This window comes from Symphodus melops, assembly GCF_947650265.1.
Source record: "Symphodus melops genome assembly, chromosome: 17".
Lineage (NCBI taxonomy): Eukaryota > Metazoa > Chordata > Actinopteri > Labriformes > Labridae > Symphodus > Symphodus melops.
In genome coordinates this window covers 10,212,112-10,236,218 of record NC_136707.1, presented here as the reverse complement: position 1 = coordinate 10,236,218, position 24,107 = coordinate 10,212,112, and the positions used below count along the sequence as shown (strand labels likewise).

General features: G+C 43.2%; 2 protein-coding genes across 4 annotated transcripts in view; one reads left to right on the top strand and one right to left on the bottom strand.

Annotated features, from left to right (window-relative positions):
• rhbdf1a (rhomboid 5 homolog 1a) overlaps window positions 1–20,200 on the top strand; it is a 30,292-nt gene extending 10,092 nt beyond the window's left edge. Inside the window, exons 2-19 of one of the 3 annotated variants that reach the window (XM_079365915.1) lie at window positions 10,357–10,501; window positions 10,621–10,760; window positions 11,267–11,371; window positions 13,222–13,435; window positions 13,700–13,906; window positions 14,071–14,193; window positions 14,307–14,470; window positions 14,596–14,847; window positions 15,077–15,188; window positions 15,277–15,351; window positions 15,890–16,051; window positions 16,152–16,252; window positions 16,334–16,397; window positions 16,687–16,781; window positions 16,925–17,000; window positions 17,201–17,301; window positions 18,665–18,818; window positions 19,080–20,200. In XM_079365915.1, coding sequence (XP_079222041.1) covers window positions 10,385–10,501; window positions 10,621–10,760; window positions 11,267–11,371; window positions 13,222–13,435; window positions 13,700–13,906; window positions 14,071–14,193; window positions 14,307–14,470; window positions 14,596–14,847; window positions 15,077–15,188; window positions 15,277–15,351; window positions 15,890–16,051; window positions 16,152–16,252; window positions 16,334–16,397; window positions 16,687–16,781; window positions 16,925–17,000; window positions 17,201–17,301; window positions 18,665–18,818; window positions 19,080–19,499 — 2,682 coding nt within the window. In that variant the 5' untranslated portion in view covers window positions 10,357–10,384 and the 3' untranslated portion in view covers window positions 19,500–20,200. Of the gene's footprint in view, window positions 1–10,356; window positions 10,502–10,620; window positions 10,761–11,263; window positions 11,372–13,221; window positions 13,436–13,699; window positions 13,907–14,070; window positions 14,194–14,306; window positions 14,471–14,595; window positions 14,848–15,076; window positions 15,189–15,276; window positions 15,352–15,889; window positions 16,052–16,151; window positions 16,253–16,333; window positions 16,398–16,686; window positions 16,782–16,924; window positions 17,001–17,200; window positions 17,302–18,664; window positions 18,819–19,079 lie in introns of all 3 variants that reach the window. The other 2 variants (XM_079365914.1, XM_079365916.1) reach the window with 2 other exon arrangements.
• A 160-nt stretch (window positions 20,201–20,360) lies between these two features.
• Window positions 20,361–22,511, bottom strand: aanat2 (arylalkylamine N-acetyltransferase 2). Its single transcript, XM_079365873.1, has 3 exons — window positions 21,869–22,511; window positions 21,457–21,611; window positions 20,361–21,333 (listed from the first exon to the last, which is right to left on the bottom strand). The coding sequence occupies exons 1-3, from the start codon at window positions 22,032–22,034 to the stop codon at window positions 21,028–21,030; spliced, it is 627 nt and encodes a 208-aa protein (XP_079221999.1). The 5' UTR covers window positions 22,035–22,511; the 3' UTR covers window positions 20,361–21,027.
• Window positions 22,512–24,107: the final 1,596 nt, after the last annotated feature.

Here is a 24,107-nt window from a genome sequence, read left to right as displayed (position 1 = left end):
GTGTGAAACTGCATGTGTTTGTGCAGAAGCGTGGCTTTAGCATTAATTGCTATTCTGTCCTTCACTTGACTCTCAACTGATGCTGTGAACACCTACACAGACACACTCAGATACACACACTCACCCGCCCACACGCGTGTGCATGTGTACACATATTCACACCCTGCAGTGGTAAAAATCAATGCACTCAATAATCTGTAGTCAGGGCTGCCACAGCCCTATTAATCTGTCGGAGAGGTATTTTCTGAAAATGAATGTGAAGGTTACATCCGTCAGAGGCATTTAAGGAATTTCAGAAATGGAATGAGGTGAAATGTCTGAGTGATTGACGAGGAGTAAAAGCCCCAATTAGACCTTGATATGAAGGTTCAGTATACCTGTGAAAAATGATAGCAGCTGTGAATCAAACATTTGTTGTTCATGGCATGTTATATAGTGTGCATGGAAAGTTTGATGTGCTTCAAGTTTCTACAATTTGTAATCGTTGTTTTTTTCTTTCCATGCCAGTTGTTCCTCCTCTGTTATTTACACTTTACAGATATCCTGAAGGGGTTCGAGGCATTTAAGGGCAACAGCTGCGTTCAACAAGATAAAGAAAACAGCCAAACTCGCTCAGTCATCTTTGGCTAACTCTCAGAGAAAAAAACAAAAAACAAAAAAAAACTTCAGGCTATAGTTAACTTTTATTATTTCTTTGGTCTTTGATTTCGAAGTTGGAGAATATATTTACTGTAAGCATGAATCATTTTGTTGTCTTGATTATGTTTATTTTTTGCCTTTTCATAAAACAGTTGGTTTAACCAATCATTCGTTGGCTTTTGGAAATGTCTGTCATAAAAGACCATTCTCCGATCCAAACATCCTCCATTCTCTGAATGAACCCAATGTAATTTGGTTAAATCCCAACATCCCATCTCGACAGGCCACACTTCTTCTATTCTCTTCAACAGACGCGTCAGCTCCAGTGTCACCCTACACCTACATCTCACTCTCTGGTTGGAGTGGGCGGGGGGGCCGGACAAGTCCCTTCATTATGCACGTACAGTGACGTTTGCGATATCACGACCTTGGAAGGGGATGTGTTATGTGTACAGTGTGGATGTGTTCCTGTGCATGTTGTTTCCTTGGCTCTGTAGACCGGACATGGAGAATGCGCCTGGTCTGTAGTTTGTTTCCTGTCTTGATTTGCACGTCGCCCCCTTCTTTTTCTTCTTCTTCTTTTTCTCTGCACTTCCTTCCTTCTGGAGTTCCTCAGTAAAATAAGCAGTAAACCAATCTCTCTCTGTGCTGGTGGTCTCCTGCAGGGAGAGGATGTGAGGTGACAGAGCTGATTGATCTCTACTGTAGAGTATTTTAATCCTGCTGGTTGATAAATGACAAACATAAACAGTTGTCTTTGTAACACCCCCACTTGTTTTTATGACTTGATAAGATTACCTTGGATACACATTTTGTCCGTGAATTATACACCCTTATATAATATACCTGATAAACTTGACTTCATGTAATCACTAAAGTTGGGAATTTGCTTAGTGTGCCATTTCCATTGATGGAGAAATGAGAACGTCTGTTTTTGCTTTTCTTGACTCAATCAGGCTGCACAGTGACCATTGTTTAGCACGGTCCACACTTGGACACACAATGGAGCCTTTTGTTAGCCTGATTCAGGCTGATATCATGCTGGAAACTATTCCGATGGGGATCACATGTTGATGGGGCGCACTCTTTTCTGAGATTCTCCTGTTACTCACTTAATGAGAGAATGTCAAACTTCTTGTTGGAGACAATGTGGTTGTTGTTGTTGTAGTCTCGGGACACATTTTGGTGAACTGGAGAAAACTTTACTTACTTCCCTTTGTTACTCTCTTCGGGTTTTTTTTTTACCCTAAAATAAATTTTTTGGGTTGATTTTACTGCCATTTGGTGGATCAGCTTTGGATAGACAGGAAATGTTGCTTGAGAGAGTGGAGGATGTCATGCACCAAACAGCGTCAGAATGGGGAGTTGAACCATCAGGATGAAGACTGTAGCATCTTTACATGGAGCGCAAAGCAAAAATATTTGCAATGTTGCTTAAAACCAAGGCAAGTGAAAGGATGAGAAATACACTGCAAGCATGTCTGTTACTGATCAGTGTAATCAATCTTCTGATTAAGTCTGACAAGATGCATGTCACACAACCCCAAACTGTTTATTACTTTGGTCTGTACCGTTCGATTCTTGACTTATTTTGGACATTTAAAACACAAATCCAAGAATTCCATTCTTCATAAGGGACATTTAGATTCATGTGTCTTTTGTTTTACCCTGGAAGATAATAAATAACCAGCTGAAGACAAAGATGTTTAGCTAGTTATTTAAATCTAATTTCATCATTCACCACTTACATTATGACAAAATTCTTACTGCAATCCAATGTTTCAACATCCCTCAAACCCCGTGAGCGGAATAAACCGAGGTATTAACAAAAGACAAAGCCAGACATGCAACTGTAACCACATTTATTATTTTTAGCTGTACGTTTAAACATCCAGCACGGTTCTCTGTTAGCATCTGACATTAGCCAGATCGCCTAGAGTGTCACACTCCTGTTGAATTTCATTAACTGGCCCGGTTCAGCGTGCACATGCTCTCGCTCTTTCTTTAGTAGAGTTGTACGGCAGGTTTCAGAAGCTTTTTGGATTTTCCCTCTCTGGGGTTGGGCATGAGCTTCCTCGCAGGGTACAGCTGGAGATACAGTAAGGGGAAGATAAGCTTCGAAGGCAAACAAAGAGGTCTGGCAGCTAGAAAGCTAGCTGCTTATCAACTGCTTTTTTTTTCTCCCAAAGTGGTGGAGGCTTTTTCACTGTGAGCCAATTCAACAGGGTGTTACCTGAGCTAACTCAAGCACTCGTGCAGTGTACACACAACTCTGTTGTTATTGTATAGAGCCATATCTAGTTGCCTGTGAGGTATATATAGCCCATGATGAGGGAGTTTTTAACCGTCAATGCATTTCAAGATAGGAGACGTGCACACTGGACAGAGACACGACACAGATTTGCTTAGTGAGCCTTATTTTTTCCACTGTAGTGGAGACAGGATGTTACGATCTGCTGTGAGCTAAAACAGACGTGCTAACAAGCCTGAGAAAATGAAAACTTAAGAGGCCTCAGTCGTGTTCACAGCAAGCTCCAGTAGGGTGGATGCAGTAAATAATTCACCTGTGCGGACTGACTAAATAATTCAGGGGCAGAATTAGCAACACATGCAGCAGTGTTTCACCTGAGTTGCAAAAATGGAAAACAACTTTGTGCTAAGCAGAGGTAATATTCCTTCTTTAGACACACGACGTGCAAAGTAATTGTATATTTTGCTTTCTGTGTCGCGTCCTCACCTCTTCGTCATATTGATTTCCTGTGCAGGATATTGCTGCACGTACAAAGGCTCTGTCCTGTGCTGATAAAAAAAAAATCCAAGCACTATTTTCTGCATGTAATATATAACAGGCTTTGTAAGGGGAGAAAGGAGTGACGGTGTTGACAGATATCGCTTCTTCTTTCGCAGAGATAATAGGACGCATCAAGGTCCATTAAACGAGTGTGTGATGTGCAGAGCTTTTTGAAGGGTGTCGCCACGTTTGCTTTTGACTGAAAAAGAAAGCCCACTGAGCAGAGATCTGGGGCAGGATGTTTTTTATGTTGGTCTACAGTTTCATCCAGACGTACATTTGGAAGCGCTCACTATAAATACCCCTCATGCTCAGAGGCTGCCGTTAGGAGGCCATTTATACTTTCATGAGCTATTCATATCTCTGGCACTGGATCCTGTCATTTAGTAAACACTGTTATGACAGTGGGGGGAGCCTGACATTGGATTCAAGACAAATCTGTCACTCCAGACAGAAACCACTGAGACGAATAGGTTAAGTTTCAATTGTTAAAACCCCGCCGAGCGCTGACAGCCTCGAGCTAAAGGTCTTGGAAAACATGTGAATAGGCACGAAGCGGCTCCACCCTTCTTGGCTGGGTCTGCCAGCCTGCACCCACCCTCAACCACCCACACTAGCAGTCGCAGCAGCCCCGACGGGCCTCCACTCCTGCCCCTCAGCTCGCTCCGACACTTGATCTCAGGGTCAGCTGCGACGGATATTTCTGCTGTGTGTGTTTTTTAATGTCGTACGGGGCTGCTTTGACGTGACAGCCTGTCACATGTCAGCAGGGTCATTTCAGATGACTGCGGCTTTACTGGTGCTCAGTTACACTTCACTCAGTGGCCGGGGGCTGTTTCTATGGAGGAAGATGGGCAGTTAGAGATAGGGAGAGCTCTGATTGTTGTCAGCAGCTCAATTTGACCTTTTATTAAAGGGATAAAGGAGCTTAAAAGTCCCAAGTTACTTTCACATTAGGTGAAAAAAACCATTACTCTCACAATGATGACAATGACATTCAAGAGGGCAGCTATAAATGCAAAAACACATTCCAGAGATGAACATTCCCTTGCTTATATTCTAGATGTAACATAACTTTCACTATCACAATGGCTTTATTTCAGTGCCTATTTCTTTGCTTTGTTTATAACCGAACAAAAAAAAAACAGTGGCTTTTGTCGTTTGTCAGCTTTTTAATTCATTCTGCTCCGAAGCGCCATCATGTGCTATATAAAGATCAAAAGCCTCAATCTGCAATTAATGCACAGATGTGCCTCAGATTCCTTCAGGAAGCACACACACACACACACACACACACACACACACACACACACACACACACACACACACACACACACACACACACACACACACACACACACACACACACACACACACACACACACACACACACACGCCTGCAGGGTTAATAAAAGTCAAACATTAATGTTAAACGTGGCTGTTGCTTTTCCTCCACCCATTCACTGGAATGACTATGAGGTCACGAGTTTCTGCTCATCGTTACAAAATCCTGTTTCTACAGGGGAACTACAGCCTCGGTACATTGAGGTGTATTTCACAGCATTCAGCGTCTCATTTGATTCACTTTTTGCGTCTTCTGTGTCTCTCAAAAAAGATTCTTGTATTATTAGTTGGGGAGAGTGACTCCCTGAATAGAAAAGAGTTCCCTCCATTGTTTCCAGTTTCAAGCGTTGCCTCTAGCATGGAGTGAAACAAGAAACAATGGAGAGTAGGAGCATTTATAGTAAATGACTAACAGCTAGAGAATGAGGAAAACCAACATAACCTGTTGGTGCCATTTGGTTTTCAGTGAAGGGAGTAAAATGTTTATCTACTGTATCTGAATCATGCCACCATTATGTTTAATTTTGTTAAATTCCTATTTGGGTTTAATAACAAACCTAAATAGAAAACTATTGCTTGAACACTTTAAATAGGCATTAGGGCCAGAGTGTTAAAAAAAAAGTAGACAATGAGCAGAAGCGGCATGCAGGAAGAGAGAGAGGATGAGTAAAGGAAGAACGAATGCTTGAGGGCAGGAAGTGCCGCAGCTCTTAAGAATGAGGTATCCGGACTTCTTACTCCTTCAATAATGAGGTCATCCATCATGGCGCCTGCCCCTGCATGCTATGCAATAATTCCTCTCGCATACTGTCCACCCTGACTCTGTAATCCCTGTCGAGTGTAAGCAGGGTCCTACATGGCCAACAGTCCGAGGCCTCACTAACCCCAATGCCTCTGTCAGCCTCCCTCAGAATGGCCACAAACCAGGCTGCCTCCTGCAGAGGAGCACACAGCAGTCGAGCACACAAAGTACCCAGAATCAAGCCAGCTCCTGTCCATTATGGTTAGGCTTCATGCGGTTTACTTCTCTGCCAGCCTGGTTTGGTTTCAGCCAGAGGAGCAAAAGGAATGTGGGTATGGCATGGGCTTGGATTAAAAAATGCATGTAGATTCCAAGAATGTGCAAGTATTACACAAGACCTTCCCAGAAATCTAATATTCAATAACTATTTCTCCAAACTATGTGAAATGGTAGAGCTGTGTACCTTGTGGATTCATGTTTGAAGTAAAATATTCCAAATGTTCATAATTTCTCTTTATGAGCAGTAATGAAGCGAGGGATTTATGATTTTTTTATTTATTTTTCTTTAAACAGGCCTATGGCCAGATTACTGTTTGATATATGATGAATGTGAAAAAGGAGGACAATGCTATGCAAGCCACATTACATTTTAAAACATAAGGCCCCGTTTCCACCAAGCGGTTCAGTTCATCTCAGTACGGGAGGCATTTTGGGGTGTTTCCATAGACTAAAGCCGGGAAAGATTCCCAAATTACCGATCCGTAGGGTCCTACATTTTGGTGCCAAGTATATCGCTCTGACCCTAAAAGGTGGAGCTAAACACTGCAGTCCGTTGATTGGTCCCTTACTACAGCATCATTAAAAGACAAACGTTTAAATATACAGTTGATATTGTGTTTCTCCACGTGGCACACAGCCTTCTCTGAATTCAAGCTTGATTGTGTTTTTGTAAATAAGAGACACATCATGACAAAGTAGATGAGTTGCTGGATGTCTTACATTGTTGGGTTTTGTTTACTGTGTCGCTTTTTTCTCCTTTTATTTATTAGCGGGGTCGCTGTTAGCTATTAGCTGCTATGATGTGGCGCTATTACGTCATTGCTATCGGCATCCGGCTTAAATGCCGCTAACCAAATAAGGCACGGTTGACTGTGGAAATGCAAACGGGATCAGGCTTTACCAAACCAAACTGTACTGATGAACCATACTGAACCGCTGGGTGGAAACCGGGCGTAAGAGTCAACATATCAAGCAGTAGCACAGCCCTGAACCTCACTAATCCTTTTTCATACTCTGAATTGAGTGTTTTCAAGAGTACCTTTTTTAAAGCTCAAACCACTGAGTGCGTCTTCTGTTTGACTTAAAGCCTCACCTGTGACAGCTGGGCCTCTCTTGTGATCAGCCAGTGCCTCGCTTTGCCTGACTGGAGACCATTACAAAGTGATTACATTCAGTGACGGCATGGAAAACCTCTCTGAGCTGGGAGTTTGTATGCACCGCGTATTACAATGGATTGCGGCTTCGCAGACAGAGAATGAGAGTGCTGGTTATGCCTGTCAGCTCCAGTCATTATAGCCCGCTGAACGCCCCTGCACCTGGAGAGCTTGTCCTTTGTGTTTTGTCCGCCTGTCCGTCTTCCCCTGCTTAATAGAGAGAAGAAGTGGCCTGCAGAGACGATGTCAGCCCCCACATTACAAACTTCTCGTGATTGAGTAGGAAGCGTTGGATTCGAGTGAAGACGGCAGGAAGCCATGTCTTGTGCGATGTTATGGGTGTGTGTGTGTTGCTCCCTCTTTAGACGTGAATCCTGAAGTCAAAACAAATGATTTTTGATCAACTGGATAAAATCACAGTGCTCCAAAGAATGTGAGCGCTGAATCAGTGCTGGAAATGTAAACACTGTGGCGAAACTATTACCCGCTTTGAAATGTTGCCGTGTGAGATCTCAATCAGAAACCAACACAATCGCCTTGAAAGTCAGATAAGAGTTGATGCAGTTGCAGCTATTGCAAGTTGTTCAGGCTTAATGCATACAGTATTGCAGTGTTGGCTCATAAGCGATTGCTTTACTGTTGAACTTGACCATGAACAGATTACATGCACTGTCATCGGAGAGCTAATCCTCCAGCATGGATAAATGCCAAACACAAAATTCAATCAACCCTCCTTCTTCCAAGGATATCTGTCCTTCAGAAGGACACTCTGCAAATGAAGAATCGTCATTCTCAGACAGCAACCAGCCTTGGATCCTGCCTTCTCTGAGCAGCGATGATTTCCAGCCTTGAGTCAGCTGTAGCCACGATTCTCGCATCTGAGCAGCGACCGTGCCAACTGTTCGGTATAAACTCCTCCTGAGACACGAGTTGCAGGCCTGTGCCAGCTCAGCAGCCATGTTGACTTTGGAAGCAGATACGAGAGAGCGAGGGAGACTGAGGCCTTCAGCTCTGCTGTATGTTGACTGTTTGTCTTGGGCAGTGACCCAACTGGTTGAGGGCGAACAGACAACCACAACAATAGCTACATGGTTTCATATCTGTTTTAAGATTCGCTGGCGTCTTCTTCAAGACGACTGCTTCCCTGCGCTCATGCCAGGAAATGTGTTCTAGAGATGTGTGAGACAACGACGGTTAGTAATGGTTATTTGCTCGCCGTCATTGAAAGCTTTCACATATTGTAGGCATACCGTCCTTTCATTTGAAATTCTTCCCGTGAGGCGGTTTAATCTGGCTCGCAACAAGACAACAACGCAGGCGTTTGTTTCAGTATGAAAACGCTCACGCGGATTCTGCACGCCGGCAATGACGAAAAGTAGCGGGAGATAGTAGACAGGAAAAGAGGCTAAAGCTGGAGAAGGAAGTGCCGTGCAGGAACAATGAGTGTTGTTTCGTCTGCTTCCGCCGTCCTTCGCTCAGTATCTGCAGGCGGAGCGGCATCGACGCTGCATTCAGGGGAAATCAGCCTTAAAGCAGTTGGAGCTAAAGTTAAAGCAATCAAACAATGTTTAGCATGGAGGGAAAATTCTGCCCCCGCCGTCTACTTTCCCTTCAGTCCCAGTGTGTCCCAATCCACAACGAGGAAGCTCGTGCCCCCTCCCGTCACTGATCTGCTCCATATCAGGAGTCCTGCTGTTTGAACTGATGGCGAAAGTAATTAAATGTTGGGTGTTGTGGCCCGGGGCAGGAGAGGTGGCTGCTGTGCAGAGATACTGGTGACAGATTTGCATTTCTCTGATATTAGCAGCAAGTGCATGAGCTAGATAAACACTGTGATGATGCTTCCCAGTGAATGTGGAGGCAAAATAACTTTTGCAGTCTTTTTTTTTTTTTTTTTTATAGAGAGAGGGACTGAAAAGGAAACGAGTGAACTCACGCTGACATGGCCTGAGAGTAAAGGAGAGTTTAGCCGCTCTTTGCACTTTGTTTGCTTGTCCTCGTCTGACCACCGCTCTCTGGCTCTGCAGCAGCAGCAGGCTTTGGTACAGTCTAGACAATGTCGCATAAGGTCAAACAGCATTCAATATCAAATCGTGGTAATCGCTGCAAAAGCATCCAGTGAGACTGTGAATGAAGGGTGAATACTAGCACCGAAACAACACTGCTGATTCATCATCAACCCACTTCGTCGTTCTCCTTTCACAAACTTAGTGACATCAGTACCAGCACTGGGAAATAGTAACAACACTTGTGTCCACCCGTGTGTTTTAAAGATTACCACTGGTGATGACCTTTGCTGCCCACAGACTAATGTTTTTACTCCGGTCTCTGCTGAGATCCACTTGAGCAACACTTCCTGTCATCACTTGGTCTGAAACAGAAGCTTGCGGTGCGTTCAAACTGCAATGTGGAGCAGATGTGGTCATTAGAAAACTGGTGACTTCTCTTCCAAAGAGCTGGATTTGTAACAGGAGACGTCAGGACGCGGCCTACTGTGACTGCTCAAAAGTGCCCGATTTGACCTCGAAGAATTGGTGCGTGATGTGTTGTGAGGCATTTAAAGTCGACGGGATTCTGAGGCGGATATAACTTACTAACGGGAAGGCATGTTTCAGATTCATTTGGTTTAGCAACAGCTCCGCAGTCTAGGAGACGCCCATTTTTTTCGCAGATCAACACAATTGTTCCCGGCAGATTGTTGTTATTTTATGCATTCCTCTTTTCCTTTTAATAAATAGTGGACACATCATTCGTTCACAAGTTCAAAAAAAAAAAGAAGAAAATAAAGAAAAAGCAGAATCATTGGAAGGCGCCGCGTACTGTTTAAAGCTGTTCAGGTTTCTGTGGGAATGATGGGAATCAAGAAAAATGACGGGAAATGAAACACCGGGCTCGGAGAAGTGAGGTCAGGGTGGTGGGACAATAAAACTCGAGTGGTGTGATTACAAGGTTGCTGCTGATGCGGTTTCTCGTGCAGCCACAGGCCTCATCTTGGGAAGCAAGATGAAGTTAGTTAGCTTCTCGTAGATGTCTCCTGGAAGAGGACTTTTTTTTTTTTCACAATACAAATGGGCTAAGTTCGAGTCGAACTGCAGTACTAAAGGGGATCGTATTAATACCAGACACTTCCTCACTCACTAACATTTATAGTTTTTCTCTTCAATGGCACTGTGAACTAAACAAGGGAAAGGAGTCCAGCTGTAGAGGAGTTTCATTGAACAGGACACACAAAAACACCCATGCTTGATTCAAACAAGGGGCCTTAGCACCCTCTTGTGAAACTGCGGCTAGCTGCAAACAATGGGCTTACAGTTTGATTGGACATTTTCTTGAGAGTAACTAGAGGTGACGTGACTGTTTGAGACTTTTTTTTTGGTCATTATTTCATCTTCTTTTTCTGTGTCTAGCTGGCAGGCCTGGGGTGGGACAGAGAACATGGCTGAACCACGGCGGGAGAGCACCAGCAGCCTGCAGAGGAAGAAACCTCCCTGGCTCAGATTGGACATTCCCACAGCTCAGATGTCACTGGACGAGCCTCCCACATTTGTTCAGGTGCTCTCCCTATTACTGGAAATCCACTTCTTGACATTGTCCCCATGTCATCAAGTCTTTGTTCATTTGTCCATAGCTTGCGTTCACACTTTTTTTCCTCCTCGTCCTTTCCTGTGTAGCCGATGAAGAGGCAGGGGTTCCTGCGCAGCATCAGCATGCCAGTGGAGACCTCTCACCTCCAGTCCCCACCCCGGGACTTCTTTGACACCCGGCGACCTGTCTTACAACGCCAGTCATCCATCACTCAGACCATAAAGAGGTAAAGGCATATTCATGCAATGGATTTATGCATTGATTTTTTTCTTTTTTTATTTGAAGGGAGTTCAGCATACTTGAATTTTAAAATGCGCAACAATATTTGCAGAAAACATGCAACTTTTGTTTGATTTTTTCACATTTGAATTGCCATTGTATTTTGCTCATTTGAAATGCTTAAACAATACCCAATAGAGTTAAATGAAGGAAGTTGGCAGCCTGTGTCCTTCTTCAGTCCTTTTCCTTTTTCTAAATTGCATGGCTCTATCTGATCAAAACTCTTGGGTTCATTGTAATAATAATAACTCTCCTAACATTGTATGCTTAAATAAGAGACAACCTAACAATCTGCTTTGCTCTGTGTGCATGGTGGCTACAGCACTGTCCAGCTGCACTTTTCTCCCCCCCTGTCCTTCTCACTGCCTCTTGTTGTCTCTTCTTTTCTCTTTCTCCCTCTGTCTGTCCCTTTGCAACCTTCCCTCCTGCCCCTGCTCTGCCTGGTCACAGCAGCAGAAGGGTGCACTTTGAGCGGATTAACACGGTGCCTATTAAGGGGCAGCGGGCTGCTCGTCGCAGCACCAGGAAGCACCACTCACTCTCCAGAACTCTGCTCAGGTACAGCAGGAGAAATACAGTGCTGATGCTGACATGACACATTCATTTACTGATACAGATAGTGATGTGTATTTAAGACGTATTCCCAAGAACTAAGGTTTCTTGCATTCATGAGTCCTGCTGTAGCGTGTAAACATGCTTTTGAATAAATTAGTCACAGGACAACCTCAAACCCAAAAAAGTTGTAATTTCTCTGTTAGCAAATATCTCTTAATTAAGACGTATAGTAATGACCAAGTGGGCAAAGAGAGAACAGCCGATTCTGCTCAAATCTGTCAAATAGCAAACGCCGTAAGAAGATGTCTTGTTAGAATCAGGATAAATGAGGATATAACAGTCTTCTGTTCAGTCAGACTAATTGTAAGTGAGGTCATGCCCACTGTTGCAAAAAGAGACCAAAGTATGGGCTCTACAATCAAGTTTCCAACTCGTATTTTGAAGGAACAGGACGAACAAAACAGGTCCGTTATTTTCTTCTTTTTTTTTTTTTTTTTTTAAAGAGCTTCTTTAACTAGTGAGAAATAGCCAAACTTTGCTCAAGACTGACTCTGCACCTGGTAATTAACAGCCAGCTCGCCTCAACTCTCCTTTGAAGAATGTTTCCACTTCCACTTCCCGCCCTCAGGGTGTAGTAATATTGTTTGTTCTGGTTCTCATTAGGCCTCAACTTCAACAACGCGATTGTGTACATTTTCATCGTGGTTGGGCCCACATGGGATGGAAGGGGAGTTAGGAGGAGAAAAATGTGCTTCCTTCCTGTGTGAATCTGCAGTCTGTTTGTGGCAGTGTAGATAGGTAACATCTGAATAAATGTATTCTCAGCATCAAAACTCAAATATTTCCCCCGTCTTTGAACTTCTAGACTTTAGGTTTATGTTCACTGACACTTAGTAGGCGTAGCAGTGTGTGTACCGGGCGTCTACTGATGTGTCGGACTGACACAAGCTGGTACCTTGAAGTAAATGCTGAAAAACCTAAGAGCAGATTTTGATTTGTTTTTATATTCTCTGTAATTAAATGAATCGCTATTTATTTGTATGGCGCCAATTCATCACAAATATTATGAAGAGAAAAAAAAAGAGCAGGTCTGGACTTTACTCTTTGTTATACGTATACGTGTATTAAATTAGACAAACATGGTAAAAAAAAATAAAAATAAATAAATAAATAAATAAAATAAAACATTCCACTTTCAAAATGAACGAAATCGGTCTCCTCAGTTCCCAAATCGCTGACAAAATGTTAAAAGAAAAAGTGGTGTAACAGAGTGGTTAGATGTATTACTGGCCTCATATTCAACGGGCATATCATTATCTGAAAACAATGAAACTCCTCGGTTTCAGCCTTTTAACAATGTCGTCTCTGTTCTTCTTTCAATCACATAATGGATTTCAGTCCCAACTTTTTGGAAGTTGAGGTCGTATAAAAACATAAAATGATTTCAGAAGTACATGTGCACATGTATCCAGTTACAGATCCAAAAAAAGGTTCAATGTTGCAGATTCATAAAAGGCCAGAGGAAGTGCTGAATGGAGAGCCTAAAGAGGCGTGGTCAAATGATCTGGCTCACCCAAAAGACCCAAATCTCCCTTTGCTACTTGCTACCTATGTTTCCCTTGTGTCTGGAAGTAAACATGCCTGGACTTGTCTACTGTCTACTGTGTCTATAACTTGTACTATCTAGAGCACTTCTCTTTGACCTTTGAATTGTGGTTGCATTAGTCCCAAGTCTTATTACTTCTTTGGCACATTTGACCAGACAGCGTTTAACCTGTCTGTTAGAAGTGAAGTACGTTTGTTAGCTTTGTGATCCCTCCTCACCTCTGAGATGCCGGTGTTTGTGGTGTTAGGGGAACCGCTGACTGGTTCGGAGTCAGTAAAGACGGCGATGCATCTCAGAAATGGCAGAGGAAAAGCCTGCGCCACTGCAGCCTGCGCTATGGAAAGCTGAAACCGCAGGTGATCCGAGAGATGGATCTGCCCAGCCAGGATAACATCTCCTTAACCAGCACGGAGACCCCGCCTCCTCTCTATGTCCCCTCCTCTCAGCATGGCATGCAAAAGGTAAAGAAGTAGCTTATTTTGCATCGTTTTTTTCCTCTTTAATTTTCTTAGAATGTGTCATACAGATTTTGGGAAAAAAAAGTAAAAAATAAATAAATAAAAAAAATCTGCCTGGACCAGAATTTCTATTCTTTGAGGAATCTGAGCCTGTGTTTAATAATATTTAAGACAAGGACTGAATTTTCAAAGTTCAATTTTACCACATAATAATTCAATATATTTTACACTTTATAACTACGATGTTTTGACGTCTTTGTCCTCCAGATTGTGGACCCACTGGCGCGAGGACGGGCCTTTCGCATGGTGGAGGAGGTGGATGGCTACAGCGTGCCTCAGACGCCCATAACCCCCGGAGCTGCCTCCCTTTGCTCCTTCACCAGCTCCCGCTCAGGTCTCAACCGACTGCCTCGTCGACGGAAGAGGGAGTCCGTGGCAAAGATGAGCTTCAGGGCTGCAGCAGCGCTGGTGAAGGTGAGCATGAGGGATAAGATTAAAAATATGTACAACATTTGCAAAAAATGATGAATGTGATATATTAACAGGACAACAAATGTTTAAAAAAGAAAAAAAAAAAACAGGGTTCCTTGAAGTAGTTTGTTAGGGCTTCATTAATACTGTATTACTTTGAATCTCAGGGGCGCTCATTGCGGGAGAGCACTCTAAGACGCGCCCAAAGACGCAGCTTCACCCCTGCCAGCTTCATGGACGAGGACATGGTCGACTTTCCTGATGAGCTGGACACTTCCTTCTTCGCCAGAGTAAGTCAAGGGAGCAACGGTGATGTTTTGGAGGGAGTGTAACCATGTTCATTTATAGTTTAAGCAATAATTAGCATTTTTCAAACCACGGCGATGACGATTGCTCTCTGCAGGATATTCTGATGCACGAGGAGATGTCCACTTTCACGGATGAGGTATTTGAGTCTCCGTCTGAGGCCGCCATGAAAGAGGTGGAGCCCAGTGGCAAGAAGGATGAGACGGAGTTGACGGGCAGTGCCCTGGATAAGACAGAGTTGGAGAGAAGTCATCTCATGCTGTGAGTTATTAAACCATGGCCACATGACTACCCGTTCAAGCTGTAAATCCATATGATAACACGAGATAGGAGATGGCATTTAGTAAAGCTGAAGGCTCCTCTTCCTCTGCTGTGTACTCTTTCAGACCTCTGGAGCGAGGGTGGCGGAAAGCCAAAGAAGGAACTCCAGGGCCACCAAAGGTGCCCTTACGGCAGGAGGTGGTGAGTGTAACCGGACAGCGGCGTGGCCAGCGAATTGTTTTACCTGTCAAGAAGCTTTTTGCCCGAGAAAAGAGGCCGTACGGTTTGGGCATGGTGGGGAAGCTCACTAACCGCACCTACCGCAAGCGCATTGACAGCTACGTGAAGAGGCAGATCGAGGACATGGATGACCACAGGTACTTCACCTCTCGGCATAATAACAGTTTTCCTCCCTTATATCCCAATGATTCATAATGACCACGGCTTTTATGTTATTTGAAATAACTCTCTCTCTCTCTCTCTCTCTCTCTCTCTCTCTCTCTCTCTCTCTCTCTCTCTCTCTCTCTCTCTCTCTCTCTCTCTCTCTCTCTCTCTCTCTCTCTCTCTCTCTCTCTCTCTCGCTCGCTCTCTCTCTCTCTCCTCCAGGCCTTTCTTTACATACTGGATTACAGTTGTCCATTTGCTCATCACCATCCTTGCTGTCTGTATCTATGGTATTGCACCAGTGGGCTTCTCCCAGCATGAGACGGTTGATTCTGTGAGTGTCGGCTCTGTCGGAATGAACTTTATTTTTATCACATCTTTCCTATATTGACTTCACTTTTTCTTTTGTTTTTTTAATTCAGGTTTTAAGAAACAAAGGTGTGTATGAAAATGTCAAGTTTGTACAGCAGGAGAACTTTTGGATCGGGCCGAGCTCGGTAAGCACTCAAAGTAACACACGAACAGTAACCACTTGCCGGTTAAAGGTCCCATATTATGCTTTTTTTAGTGTGTTTTCCAGGTGTCTTGTGCACGCTAGGCACATTTTATGCGCAAAAATTCAAAGTCTGCAGCAACGCGGCTTCTTCTACCTCCTCTTGTTAGCAGTAACAGTAGCCGCATGAAACGCTTGGTCCCCAGCTCCCCTCGTTGAAAATGTATGTCGTGACATCCACAAGACAAAGACGTCACTTATTACTGTGCAGATTGGCCGACTAATCAGATCAGACATGGCACAAGTGGGGACCCTGCTCCTTTTTCTTTGTGTGGGATTCTGAGCGTTAGAAACAGGCAGATGAGAGAGAGCCTGCGTGGAGCGGCAGTACATGAAAACAGACAGTTTTTTTTCCAAACATGAGCGATTGTAAACTCCCTTTAATAGACGCATGAATTAAATACATGAACCACAAAAAGGGCATAATATGGGACATTTAGTATCCACTTGACTCAGATTTTCCTCCATCTCTCCTTTGTTAGGAATCTCTGATCCACTTGGGGGCCAAATTCTCTCCATGCATGCGGCAGGACAAGCAGGTGCACGATCTTATCAGGGAAAAGAGGGCCGTCGAACGTAACTCCGCCTGCTGCGTGCGGAACGATCGCTCTGGCTGTCTCCAAACCTCAGAGGAGGAATGCTCGGTCTGTGAACGCCCCAAATTCTCATTATGTTCCTTTGTTATTGCAACAAAATAAAGCGGTGGTCACTTCTAACCCATTCTGTGTGTGGTTTTATTTTTAGAGTACTCTAGCTGTGTGGGTGAAGTGGCCCAAGCATTCCAGCACTCCCAAGTTAAATGGCCAAGACAGACAACATGGCTCTGTGTGCCACCAGGATCCAAGGTGAGAGACATTTCCTAGCAGATTAAAAGTGAAATGTCCTGATGGTGGTCGGTAAATGTGACATGTCAATCTTCTCAACAGGATATGTTTAGAGCCTGCCTCAGTATCACCTCATGAATGGCCAGACGACATCACCAAGTGGCCAGTGAGTAGAAAAGCAAACTCTGTCTGGTGTAAAGGCATGGAGCAAGGGACTCTTATCCCAGGGGATTACTCTTATATCTTCATCATCATTGTCATTTTGTACTTTTAAATCATCAAGAGAAAAGAGCTGGATATAATCATCAGAGAGGTCTAGGGTGCAATAAGGAGCAAAAGTGAGAATAAAACAAGAAGATCATATAATATAGTGAAGTAAACGTAGACGGTACAGTGATACAAATTGAAATCCCTGTGTTAAAACAACAACAACATAAAACTGCTTTGGCTTTCAGATTTGTACCAGGTACAACACGGGAAACCACACCAACCTGCCTCATATAGACTGTACCATCACAGGCCGACCCTGCTGCATTGGAACCAAAGGGAGGTGAGAGAGAGAGAGAGAGAGAGAGAGAGAGAGAGAGAGAGAGAGCTAGTGAACCTTTGACAAGTATTCTTTTTGTGACTTGTGTGACTTAGAATGTACAGATTTAGTAAATGCGTGTTTTTCTTTTTTTTTTTAAATTCAAGGTGTGAAATCACATCTCGGGAGTATTGCGACTTCATGAACGGCTACTTTCATGAGGAGGCAACACTCTGCTCTCAAGTAAGCTTCTAACCTTTTTCACAAACTTAAAAACTTCTATTTGCCTGCATGTGCTGCTATTTTAAGTCTGGTTTTACATTAGTCTACTTCCTGAATACCAACACGGATTAAAAGAGCAATCGCCCAACATTCCCCTTAATAAAAATGTGTACAGTCTTTCTTCAACTCGTCTTTTAATCTCACATTGAAACTCTCTCCAGGTGCACTGCATGGATGATGTCTGTGGACTGTTGCCATTCCTCAACCCTGAGATCCCTGATCAGTTTTACAGACTCTGGCTGTCACTTTTCCTTCATGCTGGGTGAGTCAGAAGTCTGTTCAGATTATTGGAAGTAGTTTGACTTGTTCTGAAATTTGCAGAACAGTTGGGCAAAAAAAAAGAAAAAAAAGAAAAAAAAAGAAAACAGTTTCACATTGTAACTACTAACTTTTTTTAGAGAGAGTTTTATTTACTGATCTTATTGAAGCACAATAATATCTCATTAGGTCATATTATGAATCGGTAAAAGCACTATTTGAAAAGGGGCCGACAAGTCTGATACGGATGTACTGTATTATTGTGCTTGTACACAGCAGTGAGGTGCAGGATTATTAAAAGATCCCAATCGGTCATGTCTGTCACAAACAAGGAAATTGTCAGGAGCTCCTTCTCAAAGTCACAACAAAAGTTGTGTACTGAAAGATAAAGACACATTCAGTAAACCTAAACAGACAGATAGTGGACGGAAGACAAAAACACTGCAAACAACGGGAACCCGCTCCTGTTTGAGAGCTGGCTTCTTGTCAACCCTTTTTTGTTGTTATTGAAAACACAACCGAATGAAGGGATGCTCTTTCATTTCCACATGGTATCACACTAATGCTTATTCCAAACATCACATAAAATTCAAACTTCTATTTGTTCTCAAAAGTACACTGAGGTTTTCCGTATTTCCAACGTTGTCGAGATTACAAAGTGCATTAAAATTACGCAAAAAAAAATACAATGAAAAACCACTGTGATGTATTAAAAACAGTTACAATCGGAGACGCAGTGGTTCAAAATCACTTTGCTAAACTCTGGAAGAGAGGGAAGAACTCGGATCCTTAGGGTTTGCTGGAGGGCATTCCATGAGTTTAAATAATACTAAATAATGTTATTCTGAAAAATACTCTATTTAGTGTAATTACAAAAACAATGAATGCTGTCATTAAAATGTTTGGCTGATGAAGCTCAAATGGGACCAATGTAGCACCAGTATTACCAAGCTGAGACAAATGATCCTACTCTCTAAAAAGAGGCACAACTTCCATCACTAGCTCTATCTACACAACTGATTATAGAGAGGTACCTGGAAATGTATTTTCCTGTGATATACTAATACAGTTACTCAGACCTCAGTGTGAAGAGGAGCAGTGCTTCATCTTGGAGCTGTCTGTTATCTGTCCTCTGGATAATTAAACAAAGTGCCCTCACTACACGAACTCATTAAGCTTCACAGAGATTGAGGCCGATTTTGTTGATGGGCTGTTGAGGGGGTTCTCTCCTCTTGTACACGGAGGAGTCATCCTCCTGACACATCAGGCTTTTCAGCCACTTAACAGCCACACATACAGTAGGGCACGTTGCGCACACACGTGAGCGCTGTTCCCAATTTTTTTTTTTTTTTCTTCTTCCCTCCCAGGATCCTTCACTGCCTGGTGTCAGTGGCATTCCAGATGACCATCCTGAGAGACCTGGAGAAGCTGGCTGGCTGGCTGCGTATCTCAATCATTTACATCATCAGTGGCATCACTGGCAACTTAGCCTCTGCCATCTTCCTGCCCTACAGAGCAGAGGTGATCAGCAACAATACTTGCAAACTTACAGACCTATTACTATTGAATGACTGCTTTGTTATATATTAAAACCCATTACAACCATTACATTTATTAACTGTCTTATACTGTTAGATATATTTATTACAAACTATCTTTGCACATCTCAAAATTCACATAACATTCAAAAAAACATTGAAAAAAAAAAAAAGTGTTATCTTCATGGGTTTACGTCTCTCTCTCTCTCTCTCTCTCTCTCTCTCCCTGCTTTCGTTGTCTCAGGTGGGGCCAGCCGGCTCTCAGTTCGGGATCCTGGCCTGCCTGTTTGTCGAGTTGTTTCAGAGCTGGCAGATCCTGGCGCAGCCCTGGAGAGCCTTCACCAAGCTGCTGTGCGTGGTGCTCTTCCTCTTTGCCTTTGGGCTCTTGCCCTGGATTGACAATTTTGCCCACATTAGTGGCTTCATCTCTGGCTTCTTCCTGTCCTTCGCCTTCTTACCCTACATTAGTTTTGGCCGCATGGACCTTTACCGCAAACGCTGTCAGATCATTGTCTTCCTGCTGGTGTTTGTTGGGCTCTTCTCAGGCCTCGTGGTGCTCTTCTATGTCTACCCGATCAAATGCGACTGGTGCGAGTTGCTCACCTGCATCCCCTTCACGGACAAATTCTGCGAGAAGTACGACCTCAACGCTCACCTCCACTGAGCTGTGGACGGCGTGAGCGCAAGCAGGAAGGCATCAGGTCAAAGGATGCAGACTTAAAAGATGTTTCAAAGTCGTCTATGTCTCTACTCTGCCCCTGTTCCCCACTCCCTGTGACTGTGACATTATACTTGTGTTTTTTTACTCTGTCAGTATCAATACCTATGCCACTCCTCTTAAGGACATCCTTTAATCACGTCCTTGTTCCTGTGCAGTCTTTGTCCTGCCTTCACTGTCTAGTGGGACAAAGGTACCACACTTCTGAACTTCGTCAAAGCTCCCAGCTGCCCTACACATGTAAGGCAGGAATAAGAGAAACCCCCGCTGGTACAGAGACAAGGAATATCTTTTTTTTTTTTTTATTATTATTATTATTATTTTACAGTCACACTCAAAAAAAAAGAAACAAAAAAACAAACAATGGTTGTATTATTATTCAGGCAACTTCATACAAAAGCAGGGACAAACATCTTATATTGATACCTTTGGTGCCTTGTTGAAAAATGTACCAACTACTGCCATATTTTTGTTACGTTACGCTGAGCACTCGAATGTTTTCTTTTATCGGTGTATTGCTTCTCAAGAAGTGATGTTTGTTCTGAACGTGGTAGTGTTTTAGCTACCTGTCTACTCACGTGTAACTGAAACAGAAAACAGTAAAAAAAAAAAAAAAATCTTCAAAATAAAATGGTCTTTGATTTCTATTTATGGCTTAAAAATGCTTTTTTTTTGGGCTGATTATTATGCCTTTGTTTAGAAGAAGGACGGTGGATGGAAATCAAAGAAATCAGAGAGAGAGAAAGTGAGGGGAATGACCTGGGAAAAAAAGCCACTTGGAGGACAACAGGCTCAATACATGGGTTAGGCGAACTAACCATTACGCTATGAACTAAAAGACTACTGTACAAAAAAAAAATCAAGAAAAAGTTCAATTAGGTTCTCAAAAATGCTTTTTGAACATCTTCAGATTTCTTTTTAAATCGAAACACCAAATTGCTCACAGATTTACAGATCACATTTATTATGGCCACATAATCAATTAGGTTGGTTACTTTTTCAGTAATTACAGGAAGGATTCATCACAGCTTTCCTTTTCTATAGTTTACTAAGATATGACACTATTCACCATACCAAATGTATACTATAAATCTTTTTTTCCCCCTAAACCACATTGCAAACACTCGATCGAGCGTTTCATCACAATAAACAAAAGAAAACTGAATAAACTAATATGATACTGGTAACAGAGGGGAAATGATTTGATGTCTGTGACACAGCCAATGTAAAGCAATCGTTTACAGTTCTGCGCAGGAACCCTTCCTGGTTCCCCCGGTCCTTCAACAGCCATCCTTCAGTCCAGTAAGGTTATGTGAGGTGCTCACAATCAGAGAGACAGACAGACCTTGTTACACTGGCCCTTTGCCACTATCCGTCCATCTGTCAGCTTGGTTGTGTTAATCTTTTCGCCCGTGAGTTCAGGTTAGAGGTGAGTAAGTGTGTGTGGGGAGGGGGGGGGGTAGGACCTGAGAGACTAGCAGCCGCTGTTCCGTCTTGTGTATGCCTGCCCGCCGACCATGTACTCCATCTCTTGGAATTGCATGTTTGATACGGAGATGGCGGACGGCCCTTTCTCCTTGAAACCAGCCTTTTGGTAGAAGGGCACAAGGAAGTCCTCGCAGATCAGCAGAGCTCTCCGGAGACCCGGCACACAGCGTAGGTACTGCAGGTAGCGCCACAGGAGGATGGAGCCCTTGCCTTGCTGGCGACAGTGACGATGTACGGATAGCACATGGATGTGCACAGTGGGGGTGTCCGGGACATGTTGAGTCATCGCTTCCTGGGTGGGTGGGGGATACAGTAACGATTTTAAATCATGAGCCAACACACAAATCTATCACTAACCATTAATGGGTAAAACCAGATTGTCTGACATCTTTATATAGCCCATGTTCAGTCCTACCTGTGATAGTCTCTCCTTGTCCCAGCCAGAGCCGATGATGAAAGCCACCAGCCGTCCCTCTTCAAACCAGCCCAGTGACAGCTCAGGGCACTGACCGAGGAAGTTAAGCACTTCGTCCAGGGTAAGAGGACACTCTCCAGACACTGAGACAAATGCTGCAGAGAGAGAGAAAAAAAACAGGTGAGACTGTGGGTCAAGCTCTGTAAGTAATTAGGATAAAGTACAAGAAAAGAGAGGATGAAATAAATATCTTCCCGAAAAAAAGTTTAAACTGGTGGAAAGGATCTTGAAAACCCAAAAGCAATATTTAAGATATGATAGAATGTCCTCAATGACAAACTGAAAAAAGCCTTCTGTGTGATGTCTTTGCCAAGTGCAGTTTGATGAAGTAGGATGTTTTCGCTTGGCTTACCTTCTCTCTCAATCTCAAACACACTGATGGCGTCCTGTGGCGTCAGGTTCCTGAACTCACTCGCTGGGAGTGTGTGTCTTCTCTGTCGCAGTGGGTTTACCACTCTTACAGGCGTCTTCAGGAAAAAAGGCTTGAGGAACGGTGAGCCGCAAACCTGCTGCGCCATGACGTTTCAATAACACAAGAAAATGATGTTCTGGTTAGGACTGGGCAGGACTATTCTCTTAGCTGGTTTACTGTCACTCCAGCCGTATACTGATGTAGTGAACAATGCTCCAAATGAAAGTCATACCCTGCCAAAAAACCCCCCAAACAAAACAAACAACGTCTGCGTTCTCTGTTCGTCCAAGAGCTCTGACTACAAGTTCACTCAGTTGAGTAGTGAAGATGCTGACCCCCCTGTCTCTCCTGCTAACTCCTCCACCTCCTTTTCTTTGTCTCAGATCTCATGCCGTAGTCGTCTCAAAGCAGGAAAGCTGTCTGTGCACGTGTCTCCAAAGTCTCTAAATCCCCCTGCTTTCAGATGACACACTGTTTGCTCTTGCAACATTTTTTTCTGCGTTTCTATTTTGAGACAGACAGTTCTGTGAATTAAGCTTCTCATTATTCTTTTTATAATTCACAAGTGTGCCCTACTTTTGCTCATGGAACTCTGTGTTGGATATTTTTAGACTTTATTCAAGTTGTGTTACTTTTTCATGATGGCCTTTTATGGATAATAATTATAGTGTTTCAAGAGGGCAACGCTGTTGTTGTTGACCCAACTGGCACATGCGCTAACTATAAAGTCAGGTGTGTGTTATTCAGGGTCGGGATTAGTGAGACCTGGGTGTGATGGGATGCAGCGACGCACGTTTTCAGAGATGAAGGGCTTGTGGGCTAACGGAGTGAGGGGGGAGATTTGTGTGGATCGCCGTAGGGATGATTTCAGGCCTCAAAGAGGTTTAGCACAGACTAATTAAATGAGAGAGCACTTGCTCTGACTGCTTTGAGGTAAACCTGTTTACACAGACCTTTGTTTGGCTGTCAACACACAAACAAGTTCTAAAAGATCACAGTATATTTTTGGATAATCCTGAAGCCCTGTTCATTCTCTGTTGAATCCAAATATTTTGCTGTCATATGTTAGTAGTTTGATATGGTATAGCAAAGACTTATAAACGCGATATAGGGTGCACACTAAATATTTGGAAAGGGTAGGCCTATTGTACGCTGTTTTATTCTGAAAAACCAGGCTCACACCACAGACTCGTCTCTCATATTGTTGACTGTAGCCCTGAGAGAGCTGTATCAGCGTCATCACCGTTTCTTTTTGGGACTTCTTTTTAAACTTCACTTCTGTGTCGAACGGTAAATCTGCCACATCATCTGCACATCTGGCCAATCGAAAATAAGATCATCTCTGCTCATGTGATAATCAGAGCGCAGAAATAAATACGTAGCTGTCCAGGGGATGAAGTGACCTTCTCTGACCTGTAGCTTTGTCAATCTGTGCAGCTTGTAAAAGGAGGTGGGCCTCATGGCCTTTTAAAACCGCCTGTTTTAACCAACCAACCGACAAATTGTTCTTATTTAATCCCAGAAACATGTTTCAGATTTGCAGACAGGAAGGACATTCCAAGAATTCAGAAGTAGAGAAATAGAGACTCTTATAAGCAATTTATGGTGTCAAATATTCTTTTCACATTAACGACACGTATTCAAGCTCGCACACACACTCTCTCAGTGTATTATGTTTTTACAGGCAAGCCTGAGGCAAAACACTGAAACCAGAATACTTATTAAACTTTATAGTTATGTACACCTGTGATTATTGCTAAACTGCAGACAGCCAATACTGCTGAAGGATGGCACTCTGTTTGTAACTTGAAACATCATAGGAAACTTTCAGTGATTAGATACTGCGTGTAACTGTCAGACACAGACGTTAAGTTTTTTTTATTTATTTAGGAAGTCTGACATTGTGGCCTTTGTTTGATAAAACTGTATTTGCTATGAAATTTTGTTACATCAAGAAAGAAAGTTAACAACAATCATTAGCCGTACAAGAAAGCATTCACAAATTAAATAAAATTATGATTTGTGACTAGCTCACATAGGCGCATACCAACTGCTGCAGGCAGATCAATTGCATTTTATAGGTCTACAGAGAGTCAACAGGAAGTGTGGCTGCTATTTTTACCTGCTCAAAGGCACTTGTTCAGAAGCTTGTGTGTGTGCGCGCGCGCGTGTGTGTACA